The following is a 15,420-nucleotide window of genomic DNA, read 5'->3' as shown; positions in this document are numbered from 1 at the left end:
ATGTATATATATTTTTTCCTTTCTTTCCCGGGTCGTTACATCAAAGCTCTACCGGACAAGATATATATATGGTTTAGTTTACTATATATAGCTTTACCAGATTTAGCCATCTACTATATATAACTATTTACTATTATAGCTTTACCCGATTTAACCATCTACTATATATAGCTATTTACTATATGTAGCTTTACCAAATATAGTTTTACCAGATATAACCGTTGACCAAGCTATAAATAAGCATTAGGCTCCATAACCTAACAATTCTAGTCAACCAAGAATTTCATTCTCAAACGACCATGAGCATTTTCATGGTCTTCATGGCACCATATCAATTGAGGCTTTGCACAACCTCAATATTCCAACATCAACACATTTTGTCAACATGTTTGCTGGATTCTTTACACCCTCTATCTTCTTCAAACACATCACCATCTTTCACTAACCTACGAGTGAAATGGTATTGTCTTCTGTATTTTCTCCTTAAATGATAGACCAAGTTCCTTCGCCAACTGTTTGACACTCTGACTATCTCTGTAAAGAATATCTTCGTGCTACTTCTTGCCCATTCTTTCAGATAGTCAGTCATCCATATCGTCTTCTTTTCAGCTTCAACCATTGCCACGTACTCAGCCTCAGTACAACGCATTTTTGAAGCCTAGACGTCTCATCATCCATGGCTTGCTCCCACTTGGTTGTATCCTCCAACTGTAGGGCCTCATCAAAGGGTTGTGGTTCCCTTTCATCAGCAACAGATAGTGTAATGAAGGTACATGCATATCTAGTACTCTGATAGTACAGGATGATCTTCTCAACACCAGTTCAAGTGTCACTTGCTCCACTGCTGATTCCTCCGCAACAACCTCAGGAGTTTGTTGAGTATCTGCTACAAAATCACTTGGTGATTTTCTCCGCAACTCAACCTCAACTCCCACTTGCTTTGTTGTCTTGGAACCTTGCTCCACATCTGGTTCCTCAGCAGTAGTGATATGAACCAAGAGACATCAATCATACAATATGCTTCAATGAAGATGTGGAGAAAAGGTTATCAAAATAATCAAAAGATGTTTCAATTCATGCTACATTGAAGAAGAATAAAGTTTGATTGTTGTAAATTTTGGGTGGGTTATAATTTAGAGTTATTGTGTTTTAAGACTTTTTATTTAATTTCGGTTACATTTACATAATGGCTAATTATGGCCATAAAGTGTGAATGTTACAACTTTTGGAATGCCTTTAATAGTTTCATTTTGAGGCTATATAAAGCCATCTATGTTGTATTTGTAATAAGACTTAGAAGATATATCAAAAGAAGCATTTGTGCTTTTCTTTAGCCAATGGCTAAGTTTCTTTGCAACTCTATGTAGTTTAGGTTGCATGTAGAATCATTCAAGCTCGATATGATCAATCTTGCTTGTGGAGTGATTCGAATCTCAAACAAGTGTTCTTGTCTTGAGATATTTGATCAACAAGAATCATTGAAGCTAGACATGATCGATCTTGCTTCTGGAGTGATTCGAATCTCAAACAAAGTGTTCTTGACTTGAGATATTCGATCGACAAGGTAATCCGAATCTTATTCCCCTTGTATTGATTCCTTATCTTATCATTTGGTATCAGAGCTTCAGGCTCAAGATCGGATATATGTTTCCTTTGCGTTTCTTCTCAATTTAATTTTTATTTATTTTCATCTTTTTAGTTTTTAATCGACCCAAAGTTCAAAATTCAATCTTTGCTCTATTTAAAATTTTGAGAGGTGAGAATGAGAGCTTCATTTGTGTAAATGAGTGCAAACAGAGTGGCCTAAAATTCCTTGAGTGTATACACGTGAGAGAGTGTTGTGAGGTCCTTTGTATTTCCATAACTTATTTTTTGCAGCAAAGTTTCACAAATAGATTCGAGGACGAATCCTCTTGAAGAAGTGGAGAATGATATGAACCAAGAGACATCAATCATACAATATGCTTCAATGAAGATGTGGAGAAAAGGTTATCAAAATAATCAAAAGATGTTTCAATTCATGCTACATTGAAGAAGAATAAAGTTTGATTGTTGTAAATTTTGGGTGGGTTATAATTTAGAGTTATTGTGTTTTAAGACTTTTTATTTAATTTCGGTTACATTTACATAATGGCTAATTATGGCCATAAAGTGTGAATGTTACAACTTTTGGAATGCCTTTAATAGTTTCATTTTGAGGCTATATAAAGCCATCTATGTTGTATTTGTAATAAGACTTAGAAGATATATCAAAAGAAGCATTTGTGCTTTTCTTTAGCCAATGGCTAAGTTTCTTTGCAACTCTATGTAGTTTAGGTTGCATGTAGAATCATTCAAGCTCGATATGATCAATCTTGCTTGTGGAGTGATTCGAATCTCAAACAAGTGTTTGAGATATTTGATCAACAAGAATCATTGAAGCTAGACATGATCGATCTTGCTTCTGGAGTGATTCGAATCTCAAACAAAGTGTTCTTGACTTGAGATATTCGATCGACAAGGTAATCCGAATCTTATTCCCCTTGTATTGATTCCTTATCTTATCAAGTAGTCTCAGGAGTTTCTTGAGTATCAGCTACAACATCACTAGGTGAGGTTCCGTGCAACTCAAGCTCAACTCCCACTTGTTTCGTGGTCTTGGAACCTTGCTCCACATCTGGTTCCATTTCCAACCACACTTTCTTCAATTTTCTGGCGGTCCTTGTGAAGCTAACTCGTTTCTGCTTGCTCATAACGTAGTTCTCACAACGACCCACATCAACGGATTTCAGACCTTCTAAAACTCCTTTCGCAGCCAGCCTCTTCATTCCTTTCGCGCTCATAGGTTCAAGTCTATTGTGCTGTAGACTTGAATTTGAAGCACTCTCAGCAACAGCAGCTATGTTCATACACCCTGCAATGGTGTATAGGGTTCCAGATTTTGAGCCACGTGCTACTACCGTAGCACCCTTCATAATCTTCCACGAACCCTTCTCTAACTTTGTTGCATAACCTGTGCTATCCAACTGACCAATAGAGATCAAGTTTCTTTTGAGAGCAGGAATATATCTAACATCCTTTAATGTCCACTGATTTCCTGCCGGAGTTTTTATGCAGACATCTTCTTTTTCTTTAATCTCCAAATCTTTGTTGTCGGCAAGATACACCTTCTCGAAATTTCCAGACTTGAAATTTCGGAACAACTCTTTATTTGGAGACGAATGAAAAGATGCACCTGAATCCAAAATCCAGGATTCTATCAAACTGTCCGCACTGAGGATTAGAGCATCCTCAATGTCTTCTACTGAATTTATAGAATCATCATCATCTCCAGATTTGTGATTCTGCTTCCTCTTTGGTCTTGTACAACCTGTCCGAAAGTAACCTTTTTCTCCACAATTCCAACACGTTACGTTTGGTCTATTTGAAGATTTTTCTCGGTTCTTTTATTTTGATTGCGCTTTGTTTGGCCCTTCGGTTTACTTCTTCCCCTTCGATCAACACTGAGAGAAAGTACATCTCAAAGCTCTACCGGACGAGATATATATATGGTTTCGTTTACTATATATAGCTTTACCAGATTTAGCCATCTACTATATATAGCTATTTACTATATATAGCTTTACCCGATTTAACCATCTACTATACATAACTATTTACTATATATAGCTTTACCGGATATAGCTTTACCAAATATAGCTTTACCAAATATAGCTTTACCGTATATAACCATTGACCAAGCTATAAATAAGCATCAGGCTCCATAATCTAACAACTAGTTCTAGCGGGTGTCCGGCCTAAGGGGCTCCTAGAGTATACCCACCGGATAAGGAAAGTGGCCCAGCGGTGTGCGAACTAGCTGGTGAGCCCATACTCGCACGTATGGGCTGTGTGTAGAGTATATGGTACACGTCCAAAATATCCGTTAAGACAGCACCGTAGGGAAAACGAAACGAAATGAAAGATAAGCCCATCATTTCATTGCATGTGATTGTTGCATTTAACCCCAATAGTGGGGTCACTTACCAAGTATTTCTTTAAATACTCAAACAATGTGCTACTACATTTTTCAGGTTAAGGCAAGACATTCATGTATAGTTGACGACGACATCGCAACTCGAGACCAGTGCACATGCATAGAATAGTGGTATTTATTTTCTTCGGTTTAGGCTAGAGTAGAATGTTTTAAACTTAAATGCATATTTATTTTATTTCGTGTCTTTTGTCGCGTCGTTTTAAAGATGTTTTCAAAACACACAAGTCCATGGCTGTGTTTTAAGATAAAGGATATGTTTTATGGAATTTAAATGAAATTTTCCGCATTCAATGTTTATGGTACGTATACAATAGCGACCTTAAATTAAGTAGAAAATTTTGGGTTATTACAGATTCACACTCGCACGTGTGGGTCGTGGGTAAAGAAGTACTACACATCCAATTTGTTCGAGATTGGAGGTCACTCCTAGATGCGCTAGAGCTCGATCCCAAGAGCATGTTGCATGTGTTTGCCTCAGCATGACCCCTATACTGGGTGACTTACTGAGTATTTTTCGAAATACTCAGGCCGTGTGCCACATATCATATTTCAGGCAAAGACAACACGCCCATGTACGGACGACGACGACATCGAAAATAGATACTGTGGCACGTGCATAGGGTAGTTGCATGTTTAAATTCTTAGTCTTAGGTCAGTATAGAATGCTTTTATTTCATTATTTAAATTATTTCATTTTTAATTGTCTTTTTTTTTTAATTTTAAATTCCAACGTTATGTTTTGAAACACGTAAGACCAAAAATGTGTTCTGAATGTGTGTTAAATTTTTCGTTATTTATGATGAGTATCTAAGAGCTATATTCCGCATTTAAGAGACAAGCATGAGACTTAGTAGCGACTCTGAGTATGTAGAAATTTAGGATCGATACATAAAACATTAACTTGAGACTAAAGGAGAAGCTAAACCTTAATGGGAATGAGTGAATAAAAAATAAAATACGAGAAACACACAAACGAATCAAATAAGTTAACAAATCAAAATTTGTTACCCAGGCAGTGTTAGAAAGCCATGGCAACCACAATAAAATAATTATTTTCCCACTTGTCTAAAAATAATTTGTTACCCATTATTGTGCTAAAAATAATTTCTAGATTATCATCTATTACCCACTTGTCTTAAAGGGCTTCTATCAAATATTATTTTCCAACCATACATACCACAGTAATTTCTTTTAAAAATATTTGATATCTTATTATCAAATATCACTTGGTCTATTTTGCAGACCATTTGACATTTTTATAATATTTTAGAAATAGACAAGCTAATTGAAAAAGTTGGGTGTTTTTTATCCAGCAATTTACAAGGAATTTTTGTCTTAAAATACAACAAATTCCCAAACCTCATCTATAAAAACCCTAACCCTTCTCATAATTCTTCACAAGCCATCGCACAAACCTACAAACCCTTCAATATCTCTCCACCAATGGCTTCCAAGCTCTCTTCACCCATTGCCCTCCTCCTCCTCGTCAACCTCCTCTTCTTTACTATGGTCAGCTCCACGTATGTCCCTTGCCCACCGCCGCCACCCAAGCCCCACAAGCCCACCCCTTCAAGGAAGCCACCATCACTCCTCAAGTTCTCCAAGGACACCCTAAAGCTCGGCGTCTGCGCCGACTTGCTAGACGGTCTAGTGCACGTAGTGATCGGTTCACCACCAAAATCCCCATGTTGCACCCTAATCCAAGGCCTTGTTGACCTGGAAGCTGCTGTGTGCCTTGCGGTGAAGGCCAAAGCCTTAGGTCTTCAGATTGACCTCTTAGTTTCCCTCAGCTTGCTTTTGAACTACTGTGGAAAGAAGGTTCCGTCAGGCTTCCAATGCCCTACTTGAAACCAAATCCTTTCATTTCCCTTTCTGGTTTCTTCTTCAATTTTCCATTTCAATATCGTGTTTAAATAATCAGTTTGGTCGTACGTCGTGTTATGATGGGTTTGGAAATCTTCTCAGAATTCCACCATCTTTTTATAGTTTCATTACAATGCAATGACGATGTATATGTTTGTCTGTTCTCTTGTGTCTTATTACAAATTTGACGATACATATGTTTGAAACCTCAAATCTTGTTTCACCTGTGTTACTTGTATGAAATCATAAAAAACCTTTAACTTCAAATTTTTCATGACGGAATATTAAAGAGAGTAATATTAACACTCAAGTTTTACATGACGATGTTAACGAAAAATATAGAGACCTCAATTTAATGAAAATATGGATGTCAATGTAACAGCCCAAGTACGCGGCTAGTAGATATTACCTGTTTTGACTCGTTATGTATCGTCGTCAGCCTTACAGTTTTAAAACATGTTTGTTAGGGAGAGGTTTTCACATTCCTATAAAGAATGCTTCGTTCTCCTCTCCAATTGACGTGGGATCTCACAATCCACCCCCTTGGGGGCCAGCGTCTTTGTTGGCACACCGCTCGGTGTCTGGCACTGATACCATTTGTAATAGAATAAGCTCCCGTTAGCAGGGATATCTACTTTGGCCCATTACGTATCGCCGTCAGTCTCACTGTTTTAAAATGTGTCTGTGAGACATGTTTCTGATGGTGTTAATATAACACATGCGGAAGCAATTTGGATCTTAGGCACTTTTAGAACATCAATTATTGTAAATAACTAGCATTTTCATAAGTATTAAAACTTAATGAGTTTAAATACTAACCTCTTGTAGTTCAAACTCCTTTTGCCTCACGAACCGGTTTCGAACCACCACTAGTGTCTTCTCCACTATCCTCCGGCCTTAGAACGGGATTGTGGAATCCGGTGAGTGACTAAACTTGGGAGGGATTTTGTATATGTGAAGAGAGTGTTTGTGAGAGGTTTTTCTCAAGGTTTTTCACCAAGATAAAGAAGACCTTCTATGTATCATGATCACTCTATTTAAAGAGTCATGTTTGCATGTTCATGCAAACTTGAGATCACCAAATTTTGACACTTAAAATTCCACTCAAATGTTTGGGGTTGGGATTATGTGGCAAGCATGCATGTTTGAGTTAACCAAATTTTGACACTCAAAATTCCACTCAAACTTGTGGGGTTTATTTGGCAAACATGCAAGTTTGGTTAAACCAAATTTTGACACCTCAAAATTCCACTAACATGGATTTTTCCATTACATGAAAGTCAACATTTTGACTTTCTTCATATTAATTCAACAATTAATTTGAATAATGAATTTCAAATTAAAGTAATATTAAATGATTAATTAAACTATTTAATTAATATTTATTACTAATTCAAATGCCAATCCCAATCAATTTCGACACATAATTGATTAAGATATTTAAATCTTATTTAAATATCTCAGATTCTCTCTTTTTGTTTAATTCGTAAATAAAACAAAATTGCGGTTAAATATATCGTATATATGTAACGCATATTCCCTAATTTGAATTCGAACACTTCGAACTCACTCGTCACACTGTTCTATGGTTTAGTCCGATATGAGCTAGCAGAGGGACCTAATGGACCTATAGATCATGGGCTCCAACGATCCAAGATTAACCGGTTAAACTCATTAACCTAGGTAACCAACATTCGTTAACTACTAAGGCACTCCACTATAGCCTAGTAGTTGCACTCCCCTCACTATAGATATATTTCTGTCCATCTGATATAACCATGATTAGTAAGTCGATCCTTCACAGGTTGTTCGTAACTAGAGCTGGGTCAATTTACCGTTTTACCCCTGAAGTTACTTCTTGTTCCTTATGTCTCACTGATCCTCTAATGAACAATTGGTTTGTGGTCTAACCAGTAAACCGAATCCCTCTCAGGCCAATGAGAGGGTGGGGCCCCTTGTTCAAGACCTGGAGTCAGTGCTTAAGGGAACTACCTTTCTTCTATCCCTAAAAGTGGGTAGGAGTGAATTCCGTCTTGCATCTTTCCCCTGAAATGGGAGGCCTGTTGAGTCGGCGAACTAGAGCCACTCTCACCAATGCAAATCTAAGGTTAATTTCGAATAAACAGGAGTTCATGGTTAGCTCAGGATTAAAACCGAGTTACCTAGGTTATCAAATGAAAAGAAAATCAATCTCAACAGTAAACGACATTATAAAGTGAGAGTGGTTTTCTTCATGGTCCGATCTTATACAATACTCATTGCATAGGACACCCCCACTCACATGTCTCCACATGTACAATTTAGTGATCACATTGTTTATATCATATACAAAAGTGGGCCGCATCCATAGTGTCCCCAGAATAAGGTACTCAACCTTATCCTTATACTATAGATCATTTTGACTATATACTTGAACTTGATCCACTCTTATGTCTCTACATATAGTTCAAGTAATCATACTATAGCCAGAGTGTTCTTAGTTTATTGGATTTAGATTAATGATTGTAAAGTTCACTTTATACAATAACAATTTTTACTGAATAAACATCAATAATAACTTTATTGAGAATAGAATATATCTTTGTTTACAAACTATGAGTTTTAGGACATAAAACCCAACAGTTTCCATATTATTTTAAGAAGTGTTTCGTTCTCTTTTCCAACCCGACGTGATATGTCGTAGTGTATGGGAACTTTTGAAAAATTTATAAGAATATTTAAACCGTCGTATAAGAATTTACTATTTTAAACGAGGAAGAGGATTATTATTAATATGATGTGTTGATATTTTTATTAAATATAAGGTCAATTTTTATACAATACATTAAAAAGTGGATTTGGTTGACAATATTAAATATGGACATTTTAATGAAAAAAAGAATATAATGGTCCTTGTCAATACTCTCTGTCACGGTCAATGAAAAGCAAATTGTAGAGATAATTCCTACATTTTTCTTTTTCTTTTCTTTATTTCTTTATTTAATTATTTATAGATCCAACTTTAATTTTAATTTTGAAAAAGATGATGAATAATTCCTGGTTCACTAAGTTCGGCAATTAATTTTTTTTTTCTAATAATTATTCATTACAACCTTTTCATAATTTTTGAATTGTTAAACTTTAAAATTCATATTAATTACATCATCATATGTCTCTTTTATCTCGAGTTAATAATATGTATTTTAATATATTTAAAATCGTAAAATAGGTTTTTTTTTACTAATTTAATTTATTATTATTATTTTTTTATATATTTTTTTTTTCAAAATTATCTATTGACATTGACATTGCCATAAAATGGAGAATTCCATATTTTTTTTTGTCAACATTAACATTTTAAACATTAATGTTAAGTAACTAATTTTAACATCTAACAAAAGGGCTATAACTTGAATAGAAAATGCAACTATCATAACTTCCTTCTCATAGCCTACATAGTGACACTACATGGTTGTCTTACCTTCACCTGAAAAAAATAGCACTTGGTTTGATAATTTAAAAAGTACTCAGTAAATAATCACACTGTTGCGGTCGGAAAATGCAAATACATGCAACGATCTCTACTTTTCAGTCTGGATAGAGTTGAATGTGTAATATTTCTCTACACATGCACACATAGATTCACCTAGCAGACTCGTATACGTATCCTCTAAGTCTACTTGTTGGGCTAGCTTGCCCTCACGTTGGCAGAAGCTATGGAGGGAAAGGAGCGTGCATAATATCACGACAGACATGATATCGTAGTTTATGTAGTGTAATATATGGAGGTTCGTGCATCATGCAATATTAATATCACAACATAGTTCCATAACATGACATAATCATATTATAGTACATCTTGTATCATTGCATAAACATAACATAACATAAAACACATCAAACAATCATGAAAAATTCGTTATTCATACATCATACAGGTCATCCAACCAAGCCAACATTAAAGCCACTTCGTAGGCGAAGTTATTAACGTATGAAAAATTAGAGTATCTTTGTTTAAGACCTACCTTGATCTACACCAATGTGAGGATTGTTGAACTATTCTTAGATATATTTATATTTCAAGTCTCTCCTTGGTCGGCTAGAGTTGAAGCCTCGAGAAAAATAGACCAATAAATAGTTTATACTCGCAGCGGTGCTCCATACATTAAACCTATGATAATTAGCCAAGCTATCAAGTTTGAATAGTACATGACACTATGGGGTTCCGCTGACTTCCAGATGTCGTTACAAATTAGCTTGATTAGAGGGTCCAAGCAAGCGCTCGAAGGATTTTGTAATAGCCCAAAAATAAATAAAGAAAAAAAGAAATAAATAATAATTATAAATAAATAAACAAAATAAAACAACATTTCCCCACTTCTCTCTGCTAACCTCTCATCCCTTCCCACAATTATAATTCCTTAACCCATCCTTAAGCCACAAAGCAACAGTTACTCCAAAAAAAAAAAACAACAGAAAAATAATAATAGTCAGATTTACTTGACCAAAAAAAAAAAGAGAGAGAGAGAGTTGTAATTCACGGGGAGATTTACGTGAAGATAGATCTGATCAATAAGGTATATATTAAATCTTCATTTTCTTTTATCCTATTGTTTTTTTAGAAATCACAGCCAATTATAGTTAGATCTTCGAATTCTTACAATGGTTTAGCTTTGAGTTCGAAACTAAATGTCAATCATTTATATGAATTCTAGCAAATCACATCACATTTGTTACAACGACTTAAGCTAGCCAGGTAAGTGACTTTACTATCTGCATGGTTATATTTGTTGTTGACACGTGCCCCGTGGTTCTGCACGTGTCATATATATTGATATGTATGAATTGTCTGTGGATCGATATTTGTTATGTATATTTTATAATACGTGAATTGTTTGATAATAATTACGGTACGATGTGTTCAATGATAAGCTTGAGATAGGATACGAGAAGGATATACAAAACGAAATTTAACGATAGGAGTAAAATACATTCATGAAACATTAAGGTTAGGTTACATACCGGAGTGATATGGATAAGAGAGATTGATGAAAGAATACGGTTAGGTTACGGGTAGAAAGGGATAGGTTGTGATAGATTGATAAAACGATAGCGTTAGGATTGATAGAACGATAGCGTTAGAATTGATAGAACGATAGCGTTAGGTTACGTTCTTGTGATGATATGACTAAGGTACGTTCATGTGATGATATGTCTGTGATAGGTATAAGAACGTTAAGGCTATGATAAGTTAGAAAACGATATGAGTTATGGAAAGGGCGTAAAGGTAGTTTACGTCACTTCAGAATTTGGGGATGTCAAGCACATGTGTGTTGGATCGATATGACAACCCTAGAGGGGGGTGAATAGGGTTTTAACGGTAAAAGTGTTTAAACGTGATTAATTTTTTTTAATGATTAAACTTTTTACAAAGAAGTAGAAGATGATAATTACTAGAACAAAATAATTCAAGTCAAAACAATAATCAAGTAGAACATGCAATAAATCACAATAATAATTTTGAAATTAAATAGGAAAGAGTTAGAGAAAATGACACCGTAATTTTATAGTGGTTTGGTCAAACTCGACCTACTCCACTCCCCCAGCGCCTCTTGGGAATTTGAATAAAAAACTTCCTCGACTCTTTCCACGGATCAGAGCCAAACCGCTACACCGCTCTTTTTACAAGTTCAAGAGCAAACTCAATCCTTTCCACGGCGCAGGATCAAACTGGTACAAGTATTTGAGTTTGATAATAACACACCACAACTCTCTCAAAGAGTAGATTTACAATTTGGGACACTCACAACTATTTCCTCACAAAATAATAATAATCCCTCTCAAGAATAAGATGAAGAGAAATAAACTTGTAAGCTTGGAGAGAGCAACAAACAATGGAGACTTTGAACAAATGAGGATTAGAGAATGTATGTAAGTTGTGTATTTTAAAATGTGGGGGAAGATGAGTTTATATAGAAGAGAAAAATAGCAAAATGTAGGAATTAATATTGACTATTGGATTTTGTTAGGAATAATAGAAGGCGGAGATTAAAAGTAAATAAATAAGAAAATTTTCCAAATTCATTTATTTAAAATTTTTAATATAATAATAATAAAAAGTTATGTGAGTAACGGTCAAATGAAAATTTAAAATTTATTATAAATATAATAATATAATAATAATAAAAATTATGTGAGTAACTACCAAAATTTTAAAATATAATAATATAATAATATAATATAGTAATAATAAAAATCGATGTGAGTAACGGTTAGATTCAAATTTATATTTTATAAAAATAATTTTTAGAAATATAATAATAAGAAAAACTCCACCATTTGTTACTCTTCCAACATTATAAATGTCATACTTTGATATATTTTGATTTGTCCATCATTTTGATTTTGCTGCCACATCATCACGTCGGGTATGTTGTCTCGACTCTAATTTCTTTGTTTTAGCTCTGATTTGAGTAATTGAAAAGTCGTTGTAATCGTTATTCCCGACCTTATACTATGGACGGTTCAAAAAACTGAAAATAGTTAATAATTAAAAGTAGGTTTGTTATCATCAAAACATCAATCAATTAATTAATGTGAGATCAAGGGCCAATATGCCAACAATGTGTTGTTGCAAAACTCCAAGAAATTAGAACGTCGTTCAAAATTAGTTATATTCGTAGGATACCCCAAAGAGACGAAAGGTGGTTTGTTTTATGACCCTTAAGAAAATAGAGTGTTTGTATCAACAAACGCTACATTCTTAGAGGAAGACCACGTAAGAAATCATCAACCTCGCAGCAAACTAGTATTAAGTGAGATTTCTAACGAAGCAATTGATAGAACAACAAGAGTTGTTGATCAAGCTGGTTCTTCAACAAGAGTTGTTGATGGAGATGACACTTCTGGTCAATCACATCCTTCTCAAGAGTTGAGAATACCTCGACATAGTGGGAGGGTTATAACTCAACCCGATCGTTATTTGGGTTTGGCAGAAACTCAAGTCATCATACCTAATGATGGCGTTGAGGATTCATTGACCTATAAACAGGCAATGAATGATGAAGATAGAGATCAGTGGATTAAAGCCATGAATCTTGAAATAGAGTCAATGTACTTCAATTCAGTCTGGGAACTTGTAGATCAACCGGATGGGGTAAAACCTATTGGTTGCAAATGGATCTATAAGAGGAAACGAGACCAAACTGGTAAGGTACAGACCTTTAAAGCTCGACTAGTAGCAAAGGGTTATACCCAAAGAGAGGGGGTGGACTATGAAGAAACCTTCTCTCCTGTTGCTATGCTTAAATCGATTAGAATACTCTTGTCTATTGCCACATTTTATGATTATGAAATTTGGCAAATGGATGTTAAGACAGCCTTTTTAAACAGCAATCTTGAAGAGAGTATCTATATGGCTCAACCAGAGGGGTTCATTGAACAGGATCACGAGTAAAGGGTTTGCAAGCTTAAAAGATCCATTTATGGGTTGAAGCAAGCATCTCGATCCTGGAATATAAAGTTTGATACTGCGATCAAATCTTATGGCTTTAAACAGAATGTTGACGAACCTTGTGTTTATAAAAGGATAGTCAACTCTACAGTAACTTTTCTGGTGTTGTACGTTGACGATATCTTACTCATTGGAAATGATGTGGGATTTCTGACTGACATTAAGCATTGGTTAGAGACACAATTCCAAATGAAAGATTTGGGAGAGGCTCAATTTGTTCTTGGAATCCAAATTGTTCGGAATCGCAAGAACAAAACACTAGCATTGTCTCAGGCATCGTACATCGACAAAATGTTGATTCGATATAAGATGCAGGACTCCAAGAAAAGATTATTACCTTTCAGGCATGGAGTTCATTTGTCGAAGGAACAAAGTCCTAAGACACCTCAAGAAGTTGAGGATATGAGACACATTCCCTATGCATCAGCAATCGGTAGTCTGATGTATGCCATGCTATGTACCCGACCCGACATATGCTATGCTGTAGGAATTGTCAGCAGATATCAGTCCAATCCGGGACGTGCTCATTGGACTGCCGTTAAGAATATCCTGAAGTATCTTAGAAGAACGAGGGACTATATGCTCATGTACTGTGCTAAGGATCTGATCCTTATAGGGTAAACTGACTCAGGTTTTCAGACTGATGTAGATTCAAGGAAATCGACATCAGAATCTGTCTTCACTCTGAACGGAGGAGCAATAATATGGAGAAGCATAAAGCAAGGTTGTATTGCTGATTCCACCATGGAGGCTGAGTATGTTGCTGCTTGTGAAGCAGCGAAAGAATTTGTATGGCTTAGAAAGTTCTTAACTGATTTGGAAGTCATTCCAAATATGCATCTTCCTGTCACTCTTTATTGTGATAACAGTGGAGCAGTTGCAAATTCAGAAGAACCAAGAAGCCATAAGAGAGGAAAACATATTGAGGGCAAATATCATCTCATAAGGGAGATTGTGCAACGAGGAGATGTGATCGTCACACAGATAGCTTCAAAGCACAACATTGCTGATCCATTTACAAAGCCCCTCACGGCTAAAGTGTTTGAAGGGCACCTAGTGAGTCTAGGACTATGAGTTATGTAATCTAGGGCAAGTGGGAGAAAAGCCATGAGTTTGTGATGCCCTAGTTTATTGTATTTATGTCTTTCTCTCTACTCAACGTTATAAAACCCCACTAGAATTTTAGTCCAAGTGGGATTTTTTTGGGTTTTATGTCCTAAAACTTATTGTAAACAAAAACATATTCTATTTTCAATAAAGTTATTATTGTTGTTTATTCAGTAAACATTGTTATTGAATAAAATGAACTTTACGATCATTAATCTAAAGCCAATAAACTAAGAACACTCTGGCTATAGTATGATTACTTATACTATATGTAGAGACATAAGAGTGGATCAAGTTCAAGTATATAGTCAAAATGATCTATAGTATTAGGATAAGGCTGAGTACCTCATTCTGGGGACACTATGGATGTGGCCCACTTTTGTATATGATATAAACAATGTGATCACTAAATTGTACATGTGGAGACATGTGAGTGGGGGTGTCCTATGCAATGAGTATTGCATAAGATCGGACCATGAAGAAAACCACTCTCACTTTATAATGTCATTTACTGTTGAGACTGATTTTCTTTTCATTCGATGACCTAGGTAACTCGATCTTAATCCTGAGCTTACCATGAACTCCTGTTTATTCAGAATTATCCTTAGCTTTGCATGGGTGAGAGTGGCTTGAGTTTGCCGACTCAATAGGCCTCCCATTTCAGGGGTAAGACTGGGTGAATAGCTGGGGACGTGGGGTGCAAGATAGAATTCGCTCCTACCCACTTTTAGGGATAGAAGAAAGGTAGTCCCTTAAGCACTGACTCTAGGTCTTAAACAAGGGGCCCCACCCTCTCATTGGCCTGAGAGGGATTCGGTTTACTGGTTGGACAACAAACCAATTGTTCATAAGAGGATAAGTGGGACATAAGGAACAAGAAGTAACTTCAGGGGTAAAACGGTAAATTAACATAGCTTTAGTTACGAACAACCTGTGAAGGATC

General features: G+C 35.6%; 1 protein-coding gene across 1 annotated transcript; it reads left to right on the top strand.

The window, feature by feature from the left end:
* The first annotated feature begins 5,406 nt into the window (after positions 1 to 5,406).
* Positions 5,407 to 5,863, top strand: LOC111443421 (14 kDa proline-rich protein DC2.15-like). The gene has a single exon (XM_023081265.1). The coding sequence runs from the start codon at positions 5,459 to 5,461 to the stop codon at positions 5,861 to 5,863; it is 405 nt and encodes a 134-aa protein (XP_022937033.1). The 5' UTR covers positions 5,407 to 5,458.
* The last annotated feature ends 9,557 nt before the right edge of the window (positions 5,864 to 15,420 follow it).

The sequence above is a fragment of the Cucurbita moschata genome, unplaced genomic scaffold (assembly GCF_002738365.1).
Source record: "Cucurbita moschata cultivar Rifu unplaced genomic scaffold, Cmos_1.0 Cmo_Scf00001, whole genome shotgun sequence".
Classification (NCBI taxonomy): domain Eukaryota; kingdom Viridiplantae; phylum Streptophyta; class Magnoliopsida; order Cucurbitales; family Cucurbitaceae; genus Cucurbita; species Cucurbita moschata.
This window is presented reverse-complemented; position numbering and strand designations above follow the sequence as displayed.

What these genes read in the sequence shown, in the direction of transcription:
- LOC111443421 (XM_023081265.1), top strand. Translation starts at nt 5,459, where the DNA reads ATGGCTTCCAAGCTCTCTTCACCCATTGCCCTCCTCCTCCTCGTCAAC.